The sequence below is a fragment of the Pocillopora damicornis genome, chromosome 4 (genome assembly GCF_964200805.1).
Source record: "Pocillopora damicornis chromosome 4, jaPocDami1.2, whole genome shotgun sequence".
NCBI classification, from domain to species: Eukaryota; Metazoa; Cnidaria; class Anthozoa; order Scleractinia; family Pocilloporidae; genus Pocillopora; species Pocillopora damicornis.
The window spans coordinates 7357505-7382465 of record NC_142673.1 but is presented as its reverse complement, the minus strand read 5'-3'; the positions used below and the strand labels follow the sequence as shown (position 1 = coordinate 7382465).

General features: G+C 38.4%; 3 protein-coding genes across 8 annotated transcripts in view; 1 reads left to right on the top strand and 2 right to left on the bottom strand.

Annotated features, from left to right (window-relative positions):
* Positions 1–243: 243 nt before the first annotated feature.
* Positions 244–12189, bottom strand: LOC113679080 (uncharacterized). Its single transcript, XM_089205121.1, has 7 exons — positions 12028–12189; positions 5431–9211; positions 4289–5023; positions 3509–3685; positions 2662–2814; positions 1054–1182; positions 244–817 (listed from the first exon to the last, which is right to left on the bottom strand). The coding sequence occupies exons 2-7, from the start codon at positions 9184–9186 to the stop codon at positions 560–562; spliced, it is 5208 nt and encodes a 1735-aa protein (XP_089061247.1). The 5' UTR covers positions 9187–9211; positions 12028–12189; the 3' UTR covers positions 244–559.
* Positions 2674–24961, top strand: part of LOC113679098 (melanocyte-stimulating hormone receptor) — a 30569-nt gene continuing 8281 nt past the window's right edge. For 2 of the 6 annotated variants that reach the window (XM_089205127.1, XM_089205124.1), the window contains exons 1-2: positions 2674–2840; positions 10309–10442. Coding sequence is in view for 1 of the 6 variants with exons in the window: in XM_089205122.1 (XP_089061248.1) it covers positions 2805–2840 (36 nt within the window). In the remaining 5 variants the exon portion in view is untranslated. Of the gene's footprint in view, positions 2841–10308; positions 10443–22832; positions 22960–24961 lie in introns of those variants that run through there. The other 4 variants (XM_089205122.1, XM_089205126.1, XM_089205125.1 and 1 more) reach the window with 3 other exon arrangements.
* On the bottom strand, positions 13249–20080 carry LOC149046656 (uncharacterized). Its single transcript, XM_089205120.1, has 2 exons — positions 14141–20080; positions 13249–14065 (listed from the first exon to the last, which is right to left on the bottom strand). Exons 1-2 carry the CDS (start codon positions 19397–19399, stop codon positions 13919–13921), a joined length of 5406 nt encoding a protein of 1801 aa, XP_089061246.1. The 5' UTR covers positions 19400–20080; the 3' UTR covers positions 13249–13918.

Genomic DNA, 24961 nt, shown 5'->3' with positions numbered 1-24961 from the left:
CTTCGACATATCTGAATCGCTAACCATAAGTCTCAAAAACCCGAACGAAATATTTTAATGATTTCCTTCAAATACAGTGGTATAGAAAGCTTATGTACGTTAGTTTTAGAAACTGAAGGTAAGAAAGATAGCAATTCAAATGAAATACACGAAAAAGAGGAAAATGTTCGAAAAGTAGCGTGTTTTTGACTGACCTCAGACTGCGTGACATGTCACGAAAATCTACAGAGGCAGATGTTAAACGTAAGTTTGATATGTTTTTTTAGGGTGCAAAACCCACCGTTTATAAGGTTTCTCACTAAATCAGTACAATAAAACATTTCCAGTCCGAAAATATTGATTAAAAAAAAACCTATAAAAAGTTTACGTTACATTTTCCCGATACGATGATACAAAATCATTGAACAACCCAATGGGCACGTGACTTGCACAGCATTTGTTTCTTCTTCAGAAACAAAAAAGGATCCCAAGGTTTCAATTACATAACCAGTAAAAAGTGTGCGGATGAACATTTCCCTCTTGGTTCTCGTACGCATTTAAAAACCGTTAAACCGATCCTTTATAAAGAAACATCTTTATCGAGTTCCAATACTAAGTAAGATTGATGTCGCATCGCATCTTTTTCTACTTGACCATTGAGTTTATCGACAAGTTTTTGCAGAAGGACTTTCTTGCGCTGAAGCTTCTCTTGAGAACGTGATGCTGACTTGAGCTTTCCCTCCAGATTCAGATTTTGTTGTGTAAGATCGTTGTTTTCACCGTACAATCTGTGGATTATTTTCTCGCATGTTTTCAGCTGATTATCTGCTGTTTCCATCTGCAGAAAAACAGATTAAAAATACCTCATGTAAACGTGTCGACTACTGGAAAGGGCTCTTCTTACAACAAAGGCAACTATAGCGATTAGAACCACTATAACGATCCCGATCACGACAACGATAACTATAACTCATACTCAGTTACTCTCCGATTTTTTTTTTTTTTATAACAAAGTTCATGATAAGATTATGGGTAGTCTGTGATCTGTAAATAAATGGATCTTTGTTTTCCCACCTGCGCCTTTAATTGAGTTGCATACTCCCGAGGAACAGTTCCATCAATTTTAGAAGAATATCTTTCTTTATCCAGCTTCACAGAGGCAGGGGTCACGAATTCTTTAGTGTTTTTGTAATCAAACGCCGTCTGAGGAAAAAGGTACCATAAAAACATCTATAAACTTAAGGTTAAACGTGTACAAAATAGAGGTGTGCGTGACATACGTCCCTGTGGAATGTGTGACATTTGTGGACACGGACTGGACGGACTGGAGGTGAGCTTAGTACCAGGATCACTCTGTCGTAAGCAGCCCGGGAACTTACGAAATTTGTTGCACGTTGGCTGCAACATAGCGGCCGAAAGAAATCTAGCGGTGAAGGATTTTTTTCAATGTTTATGGCAAAGGACGGTCCCATTCGTTTATTCTGAGACAGAACTTTTCTCGAAACCTTAAAATATCTTATGTATGAGAAAGGAGGCTGAATGGAATTCAAGAAGGAAGAGCATCTTTACCACGATAACAAGGTGAATTGCTCCGATGTTTGTGTGTTGACTGAAAATATCCTTGGTCCATTTTATTCGCTTATTGAATAATTTAGATTCAGACATCTCTTCTGAAAGATATGTACCTTCTTTACCTCAATGAGAAGCTTTTTTCTTTGGTGAGAAGTTACATGTGCATTTTTTGACACCATATTATGACCAGAAATCTTACAATGTGTCATTCTTATCGTGCAAATGAAAGTTCTATTGTTATTGATACTTTCGATATTTGTTAGAGTACTTGGAATCAATTTGAATTTTAACTTATTTGATAGGAATAGGAGGCAGGGAAAGCATTAGGAATGGAAGAATGAGAAGTCTCAGTGGAAATGTTTCTTTGATACTCACAGAAATAATATTAAATTCCTTCGCATAATAAAGTGAAATTTGTTGAAGCTTCCTTTATACTGCGGCTAAAGCTTAGCACAATTTCAAAGCATGAAGCCCCCTTAGATGTAGCTAATATATACCTATTTGCAGTTTCTACAACATTTTCCTTGTTTTTCCTCTCTAGTTCTCTCTTCAAAGCAATCATTTCACCTGCTGGTGGTCTTATCCAGATCTTATCACAATGACATTATGGGGTGGGCTTGGGTGTTTTGGTGATCAGGAGGTGTAAAGAGATTTCCCACCCCCCCCCCCCCAAAAAAAAAACTCTTACAGCCTGTAGTAAGCTTTTAAATCATCCCTACAATGCAAATTAACCAAAAAGAAAATCCCATACTGTCTAACCCTGAAAGCTTTGATAAAACTCATGAATTTTTGAACCCAAACAAATCCCCTGCACCTCCCAAGATCATTTTTACTGAAAAAAGATCCCATACTTTCTGACCCTCAAATCTTTGATAAAACTTGTGAATTTTGAACCCAAAAAAAATCCTCTTCACCTCTCAAGATCATTTTTACTTCTTAGTGAGGCAGTGTCCATAACTTGATTCTGGACTCTGAATTTATGGTCCAATAAGCAAGAACCATTGACATAAGATGTAACATGCCTGATTTTTCAATAAGTAGCCTCATTAATTAAATGATATTATCTGAACTGTAACTTAACTATGAAAGTGTATGCTGAAATTTTGATACCTTTTGTTGTAGGTTTGAAATTTGCCTTTCAATTTCTTCCATAATTTCCTTGCTGCTATGTTCACCAGTCATGAGGAAATAGGAGAGCCTCTGATAAAACACCTGGAGAGTGTCATCTTGTCTGTCACTTTGGAAACCATGAAATGACTGGTTCTGTGGCAAGATGGATTTTTTTAAAGGTGAATGTTTATATATACATTCTTAAAAGTATTCATAATATGTTATAACTGGTGTCAGATGGCTAATTAAAAACAGGGCTGGGTCCTAGCAGAAAGCAGGTGCCACAGACAACCAACCTTTTTTTTCATGGGCAACTTGTCTAACTTTACTCTCATGAGAGCTTCTAAGAGTCAGGACCTCAAACTTTTGGTAAAATAGCCCTCAGACACTCAGGAATTTCTCTGAGTGTACAGCATTGAAAAAACAAATTTTTGTTATTTGATCATAAAATCCAAAGTTAATATTTGTAAGAAGTTGGAAAAATTGATTATGGTGTCATAGAAAAGCATATTTTAATTCAATCTCTGTTAGACTATTTTTGCATTGATTTAATGATTACAAATGCTTTCTTATTCATAGCCAAGCTCTATTAGAGACTACATGAATATTTTTGCATCATTTTATGGACTTTAAAATACTTTCCCATTTTCAATCCTGAAATATGTGATTGCGTTTGCTTCCATATAAGAGATTTTTTCTGCCAGGATTTTGAATTTGGCCTTCCATGAAAACAGAACCAACAACAGGTGTTAGTTAACGAAGGTCTTCCCATAGGATTTGAAAGTACAAAACTATATCAATTCCTGCTAAATGTGAAGATTAGTAATCAAGATTGTTCTAAGTGTACCTTTTCGCTCAAAGTGCTCATTTCCCGTCGGTGGGTTATTTCCTGAAGCTCCAGCTTTTGTTTCATGTTTTCAAGCTGCCACTCCAGTAGGCTTACTTTCTGTTCTAATTCAAGCTTTTGCTGTTTTAGTTGTCGAATTTGATCCTTATATTCTTGAATTAAAATATCTTTCTCATCCTAAACATCGAAAAGAGAGAAATAATTAATTATTGCAAATGTTTTCAGAGGACTAAGGTTTCTATTTATTAAGCAGCTTTTTTACAGTTATATATTAATTAAGAGCAAATTTTGTCTCTTTTTCTAAGCTCATAGGAATAGTAACTTGTTTTCATTCATCACGTGTAAAACTTCTGTGCACATGAATTTAAGTGCCCAAATTGTGTGCAACCGCAAGATTGATTCAAGTTTAACGGCAAGTTTAAGAAGTTTTCAACTGCACAATTTTCAGAATATTAAATCTTGAAACTACTTAGGATATTCAGTGTAGTTTGTTCAAATATATAAACGTGTTAAGATTTTGTCTTGTTAGCTTTGTCACCACCGGTAAAGACTGTGTGAATTTGTAATGCATTAAAACAAAATAGGGATTTACGAATGAGGCATGCACTGGTTCCTGGTCAAATGTATAATTTGGAGTGTTAAAGAGGTTCGCCTCTCCGGAAAATCCGGAGGAAAATCCTACAGCTAAGACGAGGACCATCAACTGTGTCAACTGTGGGCCGATCCGTGTACCCCTAACATGATACTCTTATTCATTTGTTAGTAAACAATGACCGTTACCTCGGTCATAGATCTTGCGGTATTGCAGTCCTGATCAGTGTCAACTCCAACAACATGGCCTTTTGTCAGCTTTACTTCCAAATCAACGGTAGCGTATTCCCGGTGCACTGTTTCTAGAACAGTCCTTCTGTTTTCCAGACTCGTCACTTCTGCATGCAGTCTTGTGAGCTGTATTCTCATGTCGTAGATTTGGCTTTCTAACTCGTTCCTCTCCCGTCTCAATGAGACCACGGTATTGTCTTCCTTGGTGGAGTCTTCGTGGAGTGTAGAACTGTTTTGGTTTGTCGAGAGAGTCTCAGATGAAAGACCGCGTTGTTGGTGATTGATGTGCAAATATGAATTATCGATGGAGTTATCGGAATTATTGTAAGTCATCTGATAACTATCTGATGATGAGAATGGAGTTGTTTGATGTGATACATGCTGTTGTGAAGTATGGTAGTTTTGTGAATTGTCAACCTCACTTTTATCCGATTGGCGATCGCTTGTGAAAGCCACCTCTACTTCCGTTCGATCTGGCGCGTTTCTTAGTTCTTGTCTCTCGGATCTTGAATACAGCCCATCCATTTCAAGACTCTGTTTTTTAATTTCCAAATCGTAAATATACATCTCCATGTCTGATTTCTGCTGTCGAAGATTCAGCAAATCGTCTTCTTCGTTGCTTTTTAGGGTTTGGATCTTTGAAATTTCTGACTGCAGATCTTGTTTTTGTTTCAGCCAGTCTTTTAGTTCTTCCTGTAAATGATAAAAAAGGTCAATAGGCTTATCAACCTTTGCCTTAAGCAAAAACCCGACACTTTAAAAAAGAACACGATATAGGTTGCTTGAGCCGTTGTCACATTTTTCAAACGTGTATTTAGCACTTTTTCACCTCTGCGTGAGTGTCGAGTGCCAAATATTGGAAAATACGCAGAGGGGCGTAGCTTGGTTATGCTTACTCGTTTGGTCTCTGTTAGCACAACGGAGAGAGAGTTCTTTTAGATTTGTCAGATCTGACGAATCAAAAGCATCCAAAAACATTGCACCATTAGTCCGTAATAATTGATGAAATATCGCCAAATTCCCATCCCACTCCTTACAAATTGAAATTTAAACAAACAGAAAGGTAAACAAGAAATACAAGCACCCTTTATGTTTCTCACCTGTGTGGTAGGAACGTCGCTAGTCCTTGATCCCAAATACCCCTCTTTATCATGCGTTTCATGCTCTGGCCTGTACTCTTGTTCTTGTTCGTTAGACTCCGCCCTTAACACGGACAACTGAACCTCAATTTCGGACTTTTCTCTGCGAAGTTGTTGCATCTCTCTTTCCTCTTGATCTCTTGTTGCTTTGATCTTTATTATTTCTGCTTGCAAATCTTCTTTTCGCCTCGCCAAAGTTTCCAGATTGTTAGTGATGTCTTGGACATTTGTTTGCAGTCCATTTGTTGCTATGGCTTTTTTCCTCCAAGCCTCATCGCCCACTGAAATATTCGTCTCAAGGTGCCGTTGCTGGCTTTGTAAACTAAAAACGTCTCTCTCCAATTCAGCCTTTTCTCTGCGTAGCTTATCAACCTCGTTCTCATCTTTGTCTCGCTCATCTTTAGTCACAGAGCATTCAGCTCCCAGCCGTGTGATTTGGCTTTCTAGTGCTGTGATCTGCAGCTCCAGATCCGTTCTCTCTTTTCGTAAATAATCGACGTCATTCTCTCTTTGCCTAAAAGCTTCTTGCACGACAATGATGTCAGCTTCCATTTCGGCCTTGTTTCTCCTCAGAAGAGTTATCTCCTTCTCCAGCTCTTTGCGAATCTTAGTTAGTTCTAGAACTTCTTTTTCTTCAGTTTGCAGGGCTTCTTCAGAGAAGTGAACATTCTTTGTGACTATTTCTGATTGAAGCTGTACGAGTTGCATTTTCAAGTCATCCCTTTCTTGTTGCAGGTCAGTAATCTGTTGATCTGTGTTGTTGTCTTCCTGAGTTCTATCAGTCGTGAGTCGAGGGATCCCAGAAGGCAACTTTCTTTTCCCATCTACCATTCGTTTGTCTCTCTGATGAACGTCAATCGTTTTTTGAATCGTTTGTTTCTTGTGGTTCAGTGCTTGGATTTCCAGCTCCATCTTCGCCTTGTGATCCTTTAGCTCGTTCAATTTCCCTTCCAAACTTGTCTCTTGTATGTGATACTGAGAAACCGCACTTTCTAGTTTAAGTTGTTCTTTCTTTAAGGAGGTTATCACCCTTTCCAAGTCGTCTTTTTGTCTCTGCAACATCCAAATGTCCTCTTTGCCATCTTCTTGTAAAGGGCTTTCGTTGGCCTGATGTAGTACATTTCTTCGGCACTCGAGTTGTACTCTTAAATCCCTCTCAAGGTCAGACTTTTCTTGGCTTAATTTTCGTATGGCGCTTTCTAAGTCCTTTTGTTGCCTTAGCAAGTCAGACACTTTCGTTTGCAATTTATCAGCGTCCCTATCAAGATCAGAACCGTGATCGCCATTATTTAAAATAAAGCTGTCTTGTGATTGGAAGAGGGTCTCTCTCGTAGCGCTCGGCGTTATTTTGTCTTGCGTGACGTGATCGCGATGCGTAGTACGGGATCGCTCTCGTTGATCGTTGAACTGTCTGTGAACCTCAATCTCCATCGTCGTGTTATTCCGTTTTAGGATAGAGATCTCATGTTCAAGTTCTGCCTTTTCTCTTTTTATAATAGACATGGTGTCTTCAACTTCCCCTTGCTTTCTCTTTAGATTGGTGATAAGGTCTTCAAGATCTGCTTTGTCTCTCTTCAGTGATCCCATTTGACTGTCAGATTCAGCTTTGTCTCGTTTCAAAGCAGAGATTTCATCTTCAACGTCTAACTTTTTGCGCCTCAGTGTTGCAATTTCATCTTCTAGTTCTTCATTTTTTCGCTGTATGGATGATAGTCGACTCTCAAGATCATACTTCTCTCTTTGCAAAGAGCTCACCTCGCCTTCCTTTCTTCTCAAACTCTCCTCTAAAGATGCCATTCCGCTTTCATTGCTTCCGAATTTAACGTCAAAAAGCTCCGTTGAGTTAGACAATCGCCGCTTTAAGCTGGCTATCTCGTCTTGGAGATCATTCTTTTCACGTCTCATCGCTGACAGACTCAGTTCGTGTTGCTGATTCTCGTACTTTACAGCTGCCAGTTCATTGTCCTTTTCACGGATTATTTCCTTCAGTTTGGTGCCACTGTCCCACCCCTCTGCGTTCGAAATCCGTCCATCGTTCATATCCGTCAGACGTATCTCCTTGCTTCTCAGATTTTCCTCGAGCCTTGCACGGTCTCGTATCAACACATCTCGCTCCTGGGTCAGTGCCGACATTTGTCGCTCAAAATCATCGCACTTAGCTTTAAGTAAGAGTGCATCTCTCTCGTGCTGTTGGAAGATATCGCCTTGAGTCGATTTTTCCAGCATCAACTTCTGCGATAACTCATTTTCAATTCGAATGCGCACCTCTTCCCTTTCGATGGTAATGTTTCGTCTCATGTCTTCCCTCTCCATCTCCAACTGCCTTCGAAGTTCTTCCCGCCTCTCGGCGTATGTGAGTTCCATCTGCGCATTCTCTTGTTTCAGAAGCGCGATTTCCTCGCCCATTTCTTGAATTGTTTCCTCTAATCCTCCCTTTTCTCTGACAAGTCCAAGTTGGTATCTCTCTTCGAGTTTCAGTTTCAAAGCTCGTTTTTCTTCAGAGTACCTCTGCTCCATTTCCGATATTTCCTCTTCAAACCTTTCTTCAAGCTTTCGTCGTTCTTCTTTACCCTTCTTCTCCATTTCTTTTCTTTCTTTTTCCATGATTTCCAAGTCTTCCTTCAGCTTTACGTTGATATTTTTGAGAAGTGAAGTTTCATTTTCAAGACGCATCATAAACTCTGCCTCGAAATTAGCCTTTAAGGAGCTTCTCTGCTCTAAAAAAGCCTGCTCCATTTCTTTTATCTCTCTTTCGAACTTGGTCATTATTATGTCTTTTTCTTGATTCAAATTATCGTTTAGCTCCTTCAGCTGTAACGTTAACTTCGAAATATCCATCTGTAAGTCAGAAATGTTTTCTTCGTATTTCTCTCTTTGTTTCTCCAGCTCACTACCATGCTTTTCGTCCAATTTTCGTCGCGTATCTTGAAGCATCTGCAAGTACTTTTTCTCGTTGTCGTTTTTATCCCTTTCCGAATTCATTTCCCATTTCTCCTTCTCGTGACGGAGGTAGTTTTCAGCTTCTCTCTTCTGCCAATGTAGCTCAGAAACAGTTGTCTTCATTTCGGCTATATTTGCCTCATACTTCATTCTTTCTTGTTCTAACCGGCGTTGATATTCCTCCTCCATTTTTCGCCTAATCTCGCGTTTTTCTAAGTGGAAGGTCCTCTCAAGTGACTCCCTTTCTCTCTCATATTTATCCTCCAAGTCTAGTTCTGGATGCATCTGGCTGGTCAAAGGACCATTATTTATTCGTAGATATACCTCTGCGATTTCGCGTATTAAATTGGAATCCACATCATAAATATCATGGCCCCCATTAGAAACTGGTTGAAAGCTTCCCAACCGCTGTGCGCCCGCTAAGCTCTCCGCGCCTGAAAAAGAGCGAATTTGACCGGTGTCGTGAGAAACGGTATCCGAAACGGCGAAAGCGACACCATTCGCTGTGGATTCTGTTATTCTTGAAGTTTCTATCATTTGGTCCTTGTCCAATTCCAGCTGATGCAGAAGTTGTTTTCTTTCCAGATCAAAGCTCTTTTTCATCCGACGTATTTCCTCTTCATGGCTCTGGGCCAAAATGTCTTTCTCAATAATAAATCCTCTCACTATGTCTTCTATTTCGTGTCGATAATTCTCTTGCGTGCGTGTTTCAAGGCTACCAGTTGTCGTTTCTAGTTCAACTTCCAAATTTTCTACACTCTGTTGTGAACTCTCCATCGTGTTTGTCTTTACCCCATATCGTCTACGCAAAAATGAGAAAATATATTTTAGATATTCAGTGGCATCTACGTACCACTGCAATGATAAATGTGTCGCGTTCCATGCAGAATTTTAATCAGACCTGTAAAATATAATTATGTCAACTGTGCAAACTCCAAAATACCATATTTGGGAGAATGCTATTGTTTTTTTGACGTTGTTTTATCCCCGCTTATTATTCATATACTTGTACCGCTCTGTGCTTATGGAAATTTATTTCACATTTCGGCGTTTGTATATCATTGTTAAGAGGCTACTTGGTTACCATGGAAACATTAATTAATAATTTAAAGCACCCTTTTAACACAGAGCCAAATTAGAAAAATTATGTTGATACCCGCTCTTAAGGTTTTACCTGCTCCATGAAACAATATTGTAAGAGACATTTTTATAATTTGTCCTAGTCTTGATACAATTATTCTTTTTTACTCTCCACGCCGCTGATTTGACATGCTTTCTCGTTTATTTGCCCATAATTTCACATCTTGGTGTTAAAATTTAGAACTTTTAATCAATTTTTCCCCATAATTCTTTGAAAGTCCACACACCAAGATTAATTGAAACGATTTTGCGTTCATCGTTTTTGCCTTGTAGCTGAAGGTTTTAAAAAAATTGAATAATTACTATTTTCAATTATCTAAGATGACATGACAATTAAACAGCTTATCAATCAAAGCGTGATTCTAAAAACAAAATGAGCACTGATAATAGGGCTGAGTTCTGAGTTTTTTTCTCACGTGGATGATAAAATTCACAAGAATAAAGAAGATGAGAGTTGGTCGTGTTCCAATCTGAAATAGTGATCTGCAAAGGTCTTTCATATAAATTGGCATACTTTTGTTGCGGTAGGAGTCCACCACCATCAGTTTAAGATCACATTAAGACCTTTCCGGGGCCATAGGGATATTTGAACAGATTCCTAAAAAAATGTGAGTCATTGAAATTATTTAATAAAAGTTTGGAGAACATTTGAATTTTAATTGTCAGCCATATTGGATAAGTGAACAGATATTGTGATTTTTAAACCAGGAAGATATTTTCTGTGCAGCGATCGGTAGATATTTACTGATTTTTTTTTAGACAAGAAGTCACGATAAAGACCTTCGCACTTAGGACGTCATATGGTGTTTTTTTTTTATCGTTCATGTTAAAAAGACACATCTGTAGAAACCAGGGATTGATAAACTGGAAGGAAGATCTCCATAAACGAAAAGGTGAGAATGTTTTAGCAGAGGACAGATTTTTTCCTCGTCACTAATTGTTTTTCGGAGATTGTTGTCGCTTGAGCTCAGCACTACTTTGCTGAGAATGGTCTGAAATCATTAGGGTGTCCATCAAATCACGGAAGAGGTTTGTTAGAACTCCGAAAGCCGTATAACTCTTCCAGTAAAATTCAAATTTTTTTTCGACATTAATATCAAGAAGTATAACGAAGACGTTTAATGAGCGAACTCCTCGACTTAGTGACATAAATTCAGTTTTCTGCTTATGCTAATTATGATTGGACGCCTGTATATTGCAGGTACGCCCGCAGTATTTTGTATGGTTTCCCAGACTTTGCACGGCTATAACATCTATGGGAAGAGGGAAGGGTGAAGGCTGAAATCTTGCTCTAGCCAAAAGGAGTCTTACTAGGGGTTAAGTTATGGCTTTGGGACAGCTGTTACTGTCGTATAAGTTTTGTTATTACATCCGTTTATAGGGGAAGCGCGGGATCATCTCCTTACTTTACTCCAAATTTTTAGTGACAGCAACCTCAAGAAAATATTAAACTTTGGAAGAAAAATATAAATTCTCTCCTAAAAATGATAATATTCCATTAGCCATAAACAGATATTGCGAAAGGGCAAGATCATACCGAGCTGAGTACAATTCTATAATTTCAAGATGTCATTAGACCGTCGCTGAAGTTTGGAATTTTAGTTATCAGTTACATACACAAACGTCAGTTGAGCAAACGAACCTGATGCAATGTGCCTTTTGTCAGATAAACGACATCAAAACTAAGTACTACTCTTAATATGGTTTGATATGGCTAGCGAAAAGCTGTTATAGGGGCCCGAACTGGTAGTTTTTTCTTCGTCTAGTAGTGTTTACATCGTTTATTTTTTTAAGTATCTTCTCAGGACGATTTATCTGTGTTGTGTCTCTGATGGTTCGCTTGTGCGGTTTAATTGGTTTCAAACAGAATGCACCATGCATTGGCGTTACAGTCGACCACAGCGTCTGTTTATTATTTGGGGCCATTTTACTCTCCAACAAGGAATAGGAATCACTCTCAAATCGGGAAATTTGAACATTTGTCATTTTATCGTTATTTTCCTAGGGTAATGACGTTGATCGAGTGAAATTATGGAAGACTTGATTCGGCAAGAGAGGAGATTTTTGTGTCATAAGATGTATCTGTAGTCCTATGACAAATTCACTTTTCACAGTGTTTTACGGTTTCTTTTGCTGTTTCATGTTCACAATATTTTCGTCAAAAAGCACAACTTTGTGATGCAGTTGCTTTTAACCGAAAAAAATGAGTCTTTCACTTTTGTATGCGTCTGTCCTGAGTTGTAAGATTCATTATCTAGATCATGTGTATGCGTCCAGTAAGACAGAATATGAATTTTCCACCGTGGTGTAGAGGCAGTTAAAAAAAAAAGACAACGTCCTTTTCACTCACAGGAATGTGAAAATTGAAAAATAATAACAATGCTGTAAAGCTATCATAAGCAGTAAGAACGGGTGAAGAAAAATCGTTCGGCAACTTCAGCAGGATGCAAAAAAAGGATGTTGTTATCCTTTACTTACTTGTCTCGCTGCAAGTCCAACTTGTTTTGTTAATAACGATTCTTCCACGACAATTCAAAACAGTAAAGCCATTTTAAAATGTAAAACCGAAGGGCACATCCTTTTCTATTTTCTGTTCGATATTTCCTTTATTGACCGATAAGTTGGGAAATATCTGTGAATAGCAGGTGGCAAGCTGCAGACCAATGTTATTGGACCGCTCAAAACCTCAAATATTCCATGAATAGTTCTGATCAGCGTCATCGAGAAGAAACGCTTTGGATCGGGTTTATGACTACTGAATGACGCGAATCTCAGAACGTTGTGTGGCAAAACTGATCAGAGACTCTGAATGATTTGTGGGAAAATTAATATAATTGTGTGCTATTCGCGGAATAGTGATTTCACTCTAAAACAATTGAATATTTCGTCTTTGGTCATGACGAATGAAAGGAACGCTTAGCTATATATCTGACTTCAGCCGCAAATAGTGCTTCTTGTTGCGTACTAGGTAGATGTGCCGACATTGTTAATTGAACTTACAAGTGATTTTCCGTGCCAAGATGTGCGTTTTGCTTACAGAAAGCTGTCAATGTTTTCGTTTGTGTGCTTAATGGTAATGATCGAGGGATTAATATCTGCAGCGTTGCTAACGCTGGCCAAATCTAGCTCATCACAAAATAAAATGCGCACATTCCTTCTCAAGATTCCAATTTTACCTTAGGGGGTCATTCGCTCTCAGTTTATTTCTAGTTTGAAATGTAAATGATGGCACCTTCTAAGGTAAATAAAAAAGGAAACGATAAGACAAAAGGGGAGAGTAGTTGTATTGTCTATATAGCATTCCACACTTAAAAGATGTAAAATCAACCGTAACGGTTATTCGATAATCCAATTCTTTCTTTACGATTATTAACTTTCTTACCTCTCTTTACACAAGTGCGCCCCCTTTGATTCGATTGGCATTTCTTTCAAATATTATGTATTTGATAGCCAAACATACAGATAACCAGGGTGAAAAAAAATATTCAAACAGGAATCGAACTGGCTATATCATATTTTCCAAATGTAATCCTAACTTTGTTAACTTTTGAAATGATGTTGAACAGAAACGTGAGGCTGAAAGGCATAAACTAATATGCACAAACTGATCTTTCTCTGATCCTCCAGCTCATCGTTAATTATTTCCACAGTACGTAAGGGAAGTGCAAAAACAAGGAAATCACATGATAAAAACAGCAGTTTACCAGATGAGTAAGAATTTATTCCTCCTCAAAACAAAATACACTGTATTAACTCACCCTAAGATATACTTCTTTTCGCAATTGTAAATCTACCACGAAATGATGACCTTAAATAATGTTTCTATTCAAACCTAACGATTCCGAAAGAATCATTCAAAACAGCTTACGAATATCGTGCAGAATACTGTACGTGTAGATGCAATCGCATGCAAAAACATGTTCGTGGATTTGCAACATTGTGTTCTCGGATCAAATAATTTACGTTTCCTTTTTAGAATCAGCTGTAAATGATTTCTTATATCGCCTGAGCGGCTCGTTTTTTTTTTTGTTTTTTTTTTCAATTTTTATCTTCCTTGACCACTTAAAATTGATTACTTGATGCTACCAGTACGTTTCCGCCTGAGACGGAAAAATCCTATTTTACGAGTACCTGTGTAGAGCAAAAGGCTTCAGTTAAAAGTTTAAACCCCATGAGATTGACTCCAATATTTACCAGTGTAATACCGAAAGACAGGCCTAACCAAGCGAATATAATGCTCCTTTTGTATCGTTTCTCATTCATTTCTGTTTGTGTCAATTAAGGAATTGTTTCCAAACATAAGCTGCCACCACTGGAGTAGGGGCCAGCAATTAATCACTTCATGTACAATCACGTAGGTCATATTAATCTACAGTTCCCCAGTCGAAGACAACACATCATAATGTTGTTGACTTCGTGCTTCCCCACTTTGCTGCATTCTGTGAGGATTTCTATCGCTGTGGTACAATTCTCTCTCCCGCAGATCGCGTGAACGTCTCTCAAAGTGAGCTGATCTCTGAGGAAATAACAGCAAACATACAATTATGTTTTACGGCAATGTAATGAAGTATGGCGAGAGCGAAATACTCACTCTTTGTGATCCCCCAGGTTGTATCGTTGCGATAAAGTTCATCCTCGTCCGCCACTCGCTCCTCTCTTTTTCGAACTGCTCCTCCATCTCTTCTCTTTCCCTTTCAAATTCTGCTTTCACCTTGCTTTTTTCTTGGCGGGCTTTGGTCTTCATTTGGGAAAGATCGACATGGAGCTTTTCGATCTCTTCCTCCATTTCTCTCATTCTGCCTTCGTGATGTTCCTTTTCTCTCCTTATCTGCTCCTGGTATTCATTGTCCAACTTCGCTAAGACTTGTGCATTATTTTCCATTGATAACGGAACACTGACGTTTGCGCGACCTTCTCTGTTAGACATTTGACTTTGTAGTTGTTTCCTGTGCTCTCGCAGCCGTGCTATCTCTTGGCGGAGACCTTGTAGTGTGCTTTCAATGTTTTCTTTTTCCTTTTGCAGTTTGCGCCTATAATCCTCTTCCATGGTGGCCTCCATGTCCTTCTTAGCTTCTGCAAGAGAGTTAGCCTCAGAGGTAGCGTTTGCCAGCCGTTTCTCAAGCTCTGCTTTTTCTGCTTTAAACTTCAGTTTCATTTGTTTCATCCTTGCTTCAAAATCTCCGCGTAGTTCTTCCCTTAAAATTTCAGATTTTGCATTTTCACTCTTCACTTTTTCTATCCATTCTTCTTCGATTTGATTAATTGTGTCAAGTTTACACTTTTCCCATATCTGCCTCATCTCTTTCTTTTCATTTTCAAAAGCTTCCTCCATTTCTGCTTTGTCTTTCTTCTGTTTCTTTTTTAGATCCTTCTTTTCCTGTTTTCCTTTTTCAAGCTCTTTCGTTAATGCCTGTATCGTGGCCTCCAATACATTCTTTTCTCTTTCGAATCTTCTTTTCATTTCATTCCTTTCACTCTGCATTTCTTTTACCCTAGTTTTCATTTGTGCAAGTGCCGTGTTGTATTTTTCTTCCGTTTTCTTTGCTATGTCTTTTTGCTCTTGTACTTTCTGAGAAACGAGATCTTGTATTTTGTTTTCAAGACCAGTGCTCCTAGAAGACAAATTATTCGAAATATCTTGTTTTATTTTCTCTTCCAGCTCTTTTTTCTCCTTTTTAAATCTTTCAGCTAGTTCTGCCTCCTCTTTCTCGTGTTTTCGTCGGATATCGTCTAAGTGGTCTTCATAGTATTTCTTGTTTTCTTCCATTCTTCTTTTGAAATCCTCTTTCAGTGCCTCCTCGAGCTTCTGCGTTTCCTCTCGCTGTCTTTTTTCCAAATCAGTTTTTTGTTTTTCGTACTGCTTATGAATTTGAGCTAGTTTCTGTTCAAGTTTCTGCTTTTCGTTTTGAAGACCTTTTATTTTGTCATTTGCCTCGGCAATATCTCTTATGGTATAATTTTCGTCCTCACTATAACCTTCCTGAGGTGCTTGGTCATAGAAGAGGTCTATTTGTAGATCTTGATAACTACTAATGGCGTCTGGTGGTGATCTTGCATTTCTTTCAATTTCTATAATGCGTTGTTCCAACTTGGCTTTTTCTTTCTCAAATCGAGACTTCATGGCCTCCTTCTGGCGTTGAAACTCATCTGCCAACTTCCTTCGTTCATCTTCATTCTTCTGCAGGTCGTCTTCGTATCTGGACACAGCACTTCGGAGCATCTGTTCCCATTCCTCAGTTACCCTTCGAACAGCTCCAGCGTTGTTATTCAACTCATCCTGCAGTTGTCGGTACCTTTCTCGTTCTTTAGCCAGCTCCGAATTATGCCTTTCAACGAGTTCTTTCGTATCGTTCACATATTTCTCCTCTGCTGCCCTTTTTGCGTCTTTAAGAGTCCTTATATCGCATTGGAGATCTTCTATTTCAGTGTCCAGTTTCTTGCCTCTTGCCTTTTGCTCTTCCAGACGTCTTTCAGTTTCATCGATTGCGTTTTTCTTGTCCAGTTCCATAGATGATGTTAATTTGGACTTCTCATCGGCAAACTCTTCCTCCATCATTTTGATCTTCTTTGTTAGCCGTTCAACTTCGTCGCTGAGATAGGCATTATTCCCTTCTACTTTATTCAGATTTTTGGTGATGTCATCGATTTCTTCAATCATGTCGTCCAGTTTCTTTTGCATTTCGCTTCGCTTCTTTATGTTTCGAGCAATTTCTTCTTGTAGCTCTTCGTTTTTATCCTCGAGTTCTCTCATCTTAGTCACATCTCTACCTACTCTCTCTATCTTTTCCTTCAAATTGATGTTCTCTTCTTCTATCTCTTTATTTCTTCGCTTCATAATGCTGTTGTATTTTGTTACTTCCAAGACTTTCTTCTGCAGTCTGTTGGTGTCACCGCTGTTATCTTCTGTGAGTGTGGTACTATTCCATGACCGTTCTTCACTTTTAGCGCGGCCTTCATTCATGTCGGAAACAATGTTATCCCTCTCTGGCTCGTTATACTGCTTTTCTTGTATGGTGCTCTCTAAAAGACCTTCTGGTTCCATGTCATTGAAAGCACCCTCAAAAATACCCGACTCCGTCGTGCTTTCCATTACAGAAGCGATCGTTTCTCTTGGAATATCTGCCATTCTTCTGATTAGCTGTTCATTTCTTTTCCTCTCCTCATCCAGTTCAGCCTTCAGTCGCCAGTTTTCGTTCTCTCGTCCTGCAATTATTCTTGCCTTCTCAGTTTCAACCGATTCTCTCAACAGTTCTTTTTCTTTGGCGTGCTTCTCCGAATCTTCAAGCATTTTACTTTTCAAATGCATTAAGTCTTGTAGTAGAGCTTCGACATTTCGACTGAGCTTGTTTTTTTCCTCTGTTTCTTTTCTCAAGCGTTCTTGCAAGTCCTCCATTTTTCGACGAGTCTTGGCTTCCACCTCCAGTTCTTGTTTTTGTAGTTTTTCAACTCGATTATTCATGTCATGGATTTCTTTTTCAAAGCTGTTGTTGCACTTCTTCAGATTGACAATAACCGACTCAAGTTTTTCTTTCTTAAAAACTTCTTGTTCTAATTTAGACTCGAGCTTGCTTACTTTTTCTGTAAACTTAGCTTTGATATCCACTATCTTAATGTCATTCTGACTCAATAATTTGGCTTTCTCTTTGTTCTTATTTTCTGCCTTTTTCAGGTTGTCTTTCAGGATTTCCATTTCTTCCTCTAAGTCAAATTTCATCTCTTCCATCAATCTCTCCTGATCCTTCAACATCCGTTCCTTCTCCCTTAAAGCTGTTTCTAACTTAAGCTTTTCCTTTTCTAGCTTCACGTATTCTTCTTTGGGAACATATTTGTCCAAATTCTCAACGAAGTCGTTGAGTGGATCACTCATGGGGGCGTCTTGCAGGTGGTCTATTATTTCACTTAATTTCTCATTTTCTTTTGCCAAGATGGCGATATCTAAAGCGTAGCCATTTTGCCCGGGTGAGCGGCCATTATTATCATCACTTAGGGAGGCAATTCCTGGTTCTTTTGAGCTTTCAAAACTCTTTACTCCAAGACTTGAAGTCGTAACTTTTCCTTGTGTATTTCCTCGTTTTAGCCGTTGGTTTTCTTGTTTTAAATTCCTTATTTCGTCCTCGAGTTGAGAGGACTTTAAATTGAATCTTTCCTCGAGGAAGTCCCTTTCTATTTTGTCCTGCCTATATCTTCGTTCAAAGATCGCTTTTTCTCTCTCAATCTGTCGTATTTTTGCCTGGTTATCCCTCTTCTCTCGTAACATCTCATTGATCCTTGCGTCGCTTAAGTCTTTGTCCGCCATCCACTTGCTGGTCTGCAATTTATGGTCGGTACCTGTTCCGTACGGGTACGAATGAAAATCATCAATTTCATCTGAAGTTTCGCTGACGGTGTCGGTGAATCCATCGGGGTTATCGTTCCTAAGCTGGCTCATGGCCTCTTTCAGGATCCTGTTTTCTTGAAGTATGTTTGACATGTCGCGACCGTCATCGGAAAATATCGATGATAAGTCATCATCACCATAGAAACCGCCTGAAACTCTATCGTTTGCAAGGAAGTCGTCTTCCAAATAAGACTCGTAAGTGGCCCTCTCCTTTGAATGACTATCTTGTACCTCATCTCGCGCAAGAGCGCCTTCATCGTCGTGTATTTCAGAATGCAATGAAACATTGTCCATTTCCGACCTTTTCTCCTCATCTTTAAGTCCATCTCGTTCAACCGCTTCTGGAATTGATCGGTTTTCCTCATCGTCATAATTCTCCTGTCCTTCCTGAAAACCACTTTCCCGGCCTTCGACGTCATCAAAGTGTTCTGTGGTCCCTTTGCTTCCCTCGCCATCAATATGTGATCGTGCATCCTCCACTTCACTAGTATTGTTTACCTGAGCGTTTTGTTCGAAGTTGTTATCATGTTGTTGCAAATACCTGTCAGGATTATCGGTTACAATCTCTTCGATTATGCTACGGTCTTCATTCTCCTCGTCATCCTCTTGGTCGTTATAGAAGTTTGAATCTTTTTTTTCCAAGGTGCTGTTTTCCACGATTTTGGAGGTTTCAGATTTTTGAAATTCATCCTTACTCTCATCAAGATTATCGGTTACAATCTCCTTTTCGACTATGCTACGGTCTTCATTCTCCTGGTCATCATGGAAGTTTGAATCTTTTTTTTCTAAGGTGCTATCTTCCACCATTTTGAAGGTTTCAGATTTTTGAAATTCATCCATACTCTCATCCAACTCTATTGGCATTACCGAGATATCTTCATCTTCTTCTTGTTTTTGTTGATGATTTTTGTCTGCCACATCCTCATGCTCAGTTAGTAAATAGGTGTCCTGTAGATCCCTGCCTGAAGTAGTAGGCAAATCTTCCTCCAATACAGAACCCTGAGGTTTAGATTCGAGCTCATTTGACGATTCTGGGTCAGTTATGCCAGATATTTTCTCTTCCACTGAAAATCCGTCTGTTTCTTGTCTTGAATCCTTTTCATCTCCATCGATCTCCGCTGCTGACATTTCATGGTCGAGCAAGCCACCGGTGGCCAAGTCAGCATCATTTTCTACAAACGCTGTCGCAACATCATCCTCGAGACCTTTAATGGTGTCTTGATCTCCACCTCTGGGTATCTCTAGTTGTGCGCAATCTGTATCCTGTTTTCCTTCTTCAGGATCACTGTCATTTTCTAATGCATCAGGTTCTTTGTAAGCTGATTCTTTGTCTTCTGGCAGTGCTTCGTTTACTTCCTTGCCTGAGGTTGCATCATCTCCATCGCTTTCTGTAATATGGGTTTTTTCTGTCGCGACTGAAGTAAAAGAGTCATTCTCCTTTTCAGTAAATCCCTCTTCGGCTGGTTCATCCATTTAATCAAGGAAAGACGTGTTCCAAATTACTGTTCAAGCCCAGAAAATTATTGTCAAGCCCAAAATTTAAACTGGTAGTCGTTACTGAAGTTCAGTAATGATTACCGCCGAAAAGATACTCGAGTTTCTTGTTTCTCAATAATGGCAACTTCTTCGCGGTACAGAACCAGCAAATGGCAGGGATCCGTGCTTGAGAACTTGCTCAAACTTCTGTTTCGTCCAGAAATTTCGAACTTTGTTTGGCATAGCTTCGTTTTGTATACAACCCAAAATACCTTTGCATCGCGTTGACGATGTGCCAAGCGCTTTGAAAAGGATTTCAAATAATTTATTCCTTTGCAATGAAAAGTATTTTTCTACATAATCCGCGTAATAGTGCTAAACGTGCCATGAAAATTGAGTTCATGGGATGATATCCAGAAATTACCAATTTCTTGAATAATAAGTATAGGGATGAAAACAGCCACCAGACGAGCAAACACCTCCCTTGCCAAACGTTCGCATGTCAAATATCGCGTTATTATTCCTAACCATATCCGAGTGCATTTCGCAATGTAGAATTTAGCTTAACGTACCTAATCTTATGAAGTATTTGTCAGTCGAATTCTATTTTGGGTCCATGCAGGAAAAGTATCTCTGTATATACCTTTAGACTTTGTTTTCGTTTTTTCACAAGCCAAATTCTTGAAACCTCAAAACCGCAATTTTTCATTTGTATGCATTTGTAATTTGTATGCACCAATTTGTGAGTGAAACCTGTTTTTTTTGCAGAAAACTGACTTTCTTGTAATTCGGTATTTTTCTAAAGTAAAATATATTTTCTTTTAATGAATTTCCAAGCTGTTGCCGCTGAATCTTTTGCTAGAGCTTCAAAAGAACTTTCGAAATCACTAGCACACACTTTAGGTCACTTTTTGAAAGGCAGGAAACCATTGCTTATTGCTGGTGGCAAAATCCGAAAACAGAACACCTCCTTTAACGATACCATAATGTGGTGCAGACTAAAAACATTGTTCGAGAATATCCTTAGTTACTTGACCAAAACCTGGTAAAATTGTATTTTGGCTCATTTCTGATGACTGATGTTAACTTGTTAGTTTTCGTCGTTGATCAGTCTAATGGATCTCATTACTATCTCATGAAAAAGTGTATATATATATATATTTTGTTTAATTTACGGGCTAAATATCCTTTTATCTCTCTTGGAAATGTTCACGGCAATAGTCTTAAGGTAGAGATAACCCTGTTCATATTTTCGCGTTTGCTTTATGCGCTCCAATTCAGTTATTTCTGATATTCTATCTTAGCTCATACCTGTAGGAAAAGGCTGTGATTCGTACATCTCTTTTTACTACTATCAATATGACCATTTCTACTCAAAGTCACAAGCTTTGGACTCATTGTTTACTTTTAATTTATCGCGGGCGGGAGTGGGGGTGTGACACTTAATTTTTTTTTTGTTTTATAAACAAAGAAGAGTTAAATTTTACTCACTTTTGCATAAAAAATGAATTATTGAACTCGTGTTGACATGATATTTCTACAGATTTTTTTTTTTTTAATAACTTCGAAATAAGTTCTCGTCATCGATTCCATAAATTCAGTTTTGTTTTCGGCTGACTTTGCGACTGACCTCAGGTATATAACCAATGAACGCGATTGAGAAGGGAATTACACATGCTGAAGTCGACAGAATAAATTGGCCATTATCCGAGAGCCAATCAGAAACCAAATACTCCTTTCTTGAAAAGCGTAATTCAAGATGTCTTATTCTTTTTATGTCAAAGGGTTTTCTTAAGTGCTTTGAAAATAATTTCCATTTGGTCGAATGCAAATGCCGTCACTGCCTTTCTTCTACGCTCAAAAATGTCAAAAAAAATACCAGCCGACGTTTTAAAAAGAATGGTATCAAAGAAATTTTCCTTGTTTCTTACACTTGTTAATAATTTATACCAATACATACTGAAAACGCCTACGACAGTTTTTTTAACTTACAAAATGAAAACATAGGCGCCGACGCTGGTACACGTACTTCTTGCTTTCAGTAACTTTCCAAGTGATACTGTAAATTGCACCGGGAAATTGGTAAGCGATTCTTGCATAAGTGCCCGGGAAGAGGCCTCTAGAGGATGTGAGTTTTCAGTCTTCGTGCGGTGGGAAGATAGAGTGCGAGAAGCGTTCCTATAAATGTTGATTACGCAAACATTAAATTAAAAACGTTAGAATATACCACTTACAAAGAGTCACGTCGCGCGTGTTCCGTATTCTATGGTCGACATCCTGTCTATCAGGAATTCTCTGCACCTAAAACGTAAATGAAAATCAATTAGTTGTAAAAGAAAGCAGAAGAAAGTTGGCAAGGAAACTTGCTCCGCAGCGAAAGATGAATACATGATAAAGTATTGCCACCATTTGGTGATAGGTTAAACAAAAGATTACGGAAATTGTGTTTTTCTGCCTGTTATTTTTCTTGATAGTTCCGTCTTTGAGTAAGATTAATTTGAAAGTAAGGTGGAAAATTAAATTCTCAAAGCTTTGCTCGACTTCCTGCATTACTAAGAGTAATCCAGCGTATGGCAGGCAAGCATACACGTTGAGCAACAAATAGTTTTGATTAGATGTAAGCGACAGATCATGGGTTCAACTCATGTCGGACATACTCCAAGTTGCTTTCTTTGAGTATGCCGACTTCCCTTACAGTAAGAAATCATCCCCGTTACCTTCTTATCTCCATAATTGCGCAGAGGAATGACATCATTTTCCAATTCATATTAGTATGCAGAATGTAATCCAATGAACTTTAGTTCAAAGACCCGCCACTCTCTAACAGCTAATGGCAGAGCATCCGAATTACTTATTAGAAGATCCTAAACTCGATTCCCGTAGCGATCACTTGGAATTTCTTTCCAGGATATGGCAGTATACACTATTACTTGACTTTTACAACACCCGTGCTCAGTCAATTTTCTTGTGTTCTCTTGGCAAGTCCACGTAACAGGATAGAAAACTTGCTGGGGTATAAATTTCCTTAAACCATTCTCATTTTCTTTGGCTAGTGTCCCTATGAAGTTGTCAACATTAACAAATATCCCTCTCCGCAATTTTTTCTGTGATATAATTAGCCTGTCTATTGTTGGACACGTCAACGACTTCCTTAGAAATAACTTGTCATACTTTTCTTTTATTTCTTTTTGTACTCTTTGTCCCACGCGACAAGACAGGACGAAAAAAATCTTCTCTACTTCTCTTTTTATTCGCTAAGATTAATTTGTCAAGGAAAATGTTCTCACTGAATACTTCGCTCAAGTCGTGGCTCTTCTTCGCGTCTTATTAGCATGTAGCTTGTCAAGAACTGGTGCGTTTGCGAATAAAAGTTGTCCTTACTAAATTGTTTTTAGAATATTCATGCTGTCTGAAATGGACAGGTGTTGTCAGCTGTATCAATATAGTTAAGATAGAGGGTCTCTTACCTAGATACTATCTCATGAGGAAAGTTGCGCAAGAAACGTCGACAAGTATTTTTTGGGTTTTTCGTCTTACTTTATTCCAAATCTTAGTAGGTAAGTTTTCCTTGAGATGTATTATGTTCATTGGTGGAAAAAGTGAGGTTATCGTCATTTTATCGTCGGGTTGTCGTCTCAGGTTATCGTCTCAACGTGAATATTGTTCGATTGAGAGAGGTTCCGCATATTCTACAGCTGTCTACGTATTCAGTCGTTCTTGAAACTGAATTTAGCCTCAAAGAAAAGTTTCCTCTAAATCTAGGCTTGATGCTATGCGATGTACTTTCGTTTAAAAAAGCAACCTTTTTGTAGTAGTTAGAGAAATACGTCATCGATATAGATGCAAATTTTCTCTGTTATAAATTTTGCCCAGTGTTTAAGCATGCTAATTGCTTAACTTGGCTCGGTTAACTGCACAAGGATCAAGGGAAGTTTATCGAGGCAGGCATTACCATGGAAACTCAGTGAGGCTAGTATCTTTTCTTAAAATACATTTCCAGTTTACTCAAACTAAACGAAAAGAACTGGTATGGCTCTAAAAGGATATTCTCACCTTCTCTGTTTTCAATTAAACCAACTCGAAATTTATGGCACGCAGTAAAATCTTTATTAAGCCTTCTGATGACTTAGTCAAAAGAAAATAATTAGCTTTTTTTAGAGTTAAAAAAAATATATACATATATATATATATATATAGAGAGAGAGAGAGAGAGAGAGAGAGAGAGAGAGAGAGAGAGAGAGAGAGAGAGAGAGAGAGAGAGAGAGAGAGAGCACCATTGTCTAATGGCTTTAATTGTTAAAGATTTTCCATGTTACGCAAAATCTAAAAGCGAAAGTATCATAATCTATGATGTTTATTTGGCCTAACATTGACTAACATTTCATGAAAGCTCCGTCATACGGAGCAAGATTAGCCGCCCATTTTTGCATGTCTTAAATAATTTAGCCGCTTTTTGTGAACGTGTTTCATTGTGAGCTTCAATAATGCATGCCACTTCAAGATGAACCAACACTACAAGAACCTTAATTTCGCAGAACCAGTTTCAACTTCCTATTTGTCGATCACAAGAGAAGAAACTAAAGAGGAAGAGAAGGAGAAAACAATTCGATCTTCTCAGTCGCATTTCGATTAATCCCTCATAACACTAACAGTTCTTTAAAAAAAGACGGAACATGATCCTTCTTTAGGCGACGCTTGACCAGATGACGCCATCGCCTAAAAAAAGCCGACAAATGTATGGAAGTGACCGCAAACAAATAACCTATCGCTTTGCATGTTAAACTTCCCGATCAACTCTGTAAAAAAAATACTAAGGTTGATTACAAATGGATCTTTGGCGGTAGAATGTTTATCCATGAGTGTGTGTTTGGAAAAAACAGTTTATCCTCAAAATCTCAGACCAGGCTACGTAGGCTTAAGTAGGGACCAGGGAACAGAGAGCTTGAGAAGTAATAGACTCAAAATAGATGGTAAAACTGATCCACGCTTTCGACGCAACAAAACAGACAAATTTGTTTTTCCCAATTTTTTTGATGCCATATGGTTGTTTGGTTTCTATATATAACAAGTGGTGTGATTTATTGGCGGCTATGTAATGACATTTCACAAGTTCCCATTCGCGTGACCTCCCCTTTATTTAGGAAATGTTAATTAGGCCTCTTAACCCTTCAGCCTCTAAGTAAGAGTGACTAACATCTAATTTCTCCTTGTAGTATCACCCCTGAATCAAACATAAAGGTCGTGAGAATAATGGAAATGATCAACAAGTACTGGAGCTCTTGATTGTTAAGCAAAATCTCCTTATCAGCACTTTAGGAAATGTACAGAAAAAAGTATGGAGAATCGCGGTTGTCCTTCGGGAAAAAAAATTGCACGGGCGCTAGCTTCACTAAATCCAACAAACTATACAACAGAAAAAAGCTTCATAACTGTGGGTTACGATAAAAATATGATTTAAGCGACTCTTTTTTTTCAAGGAAGTGTCAGGAGCTGGTAAGGTGTGAAACGACCGAAGGTTTTTCAGTTGAATTTATCTGGTATCGGATGCCGCAGCAAAAG

Coding starts and splice junctions, on each gene's coding strand:
- LOC149046656 (XM_089205120.1), bottom strand. CDS start 19,399: ATGGATGAACCAGCCGAAGAGGGATTTACTGAAAAGGAGAATGACTCT. Junction 14,066..14,140: donor AACCTGGGGGATCACAAAGA/GTGAGTATTTCG, acceptor TTATTTCCTCAG/AGATCAGCTCACTTTGAGAG.
- LOC113679080 (XM_089205121.1), bottom strand. CDS start 9,186: ATGGAGAGTTCACAACAGAGTGTAGAAAATTTGGAAGTTGAACTAGAA. Junction 2,815..3,508: donor TGAGCACTTTGAGCGAAAAG/GTACACTTAGAA, acceptor ATCTTGCCACAG/AACCAGTCATTTCATGGTTT. Junction 1,183..2,661: donor TTTCAAACCTACAACAAAAG/GTATCAAAATTT, acceptor CTTTTTCCTCAG/ACGGCGTTTGATTACAAAAA.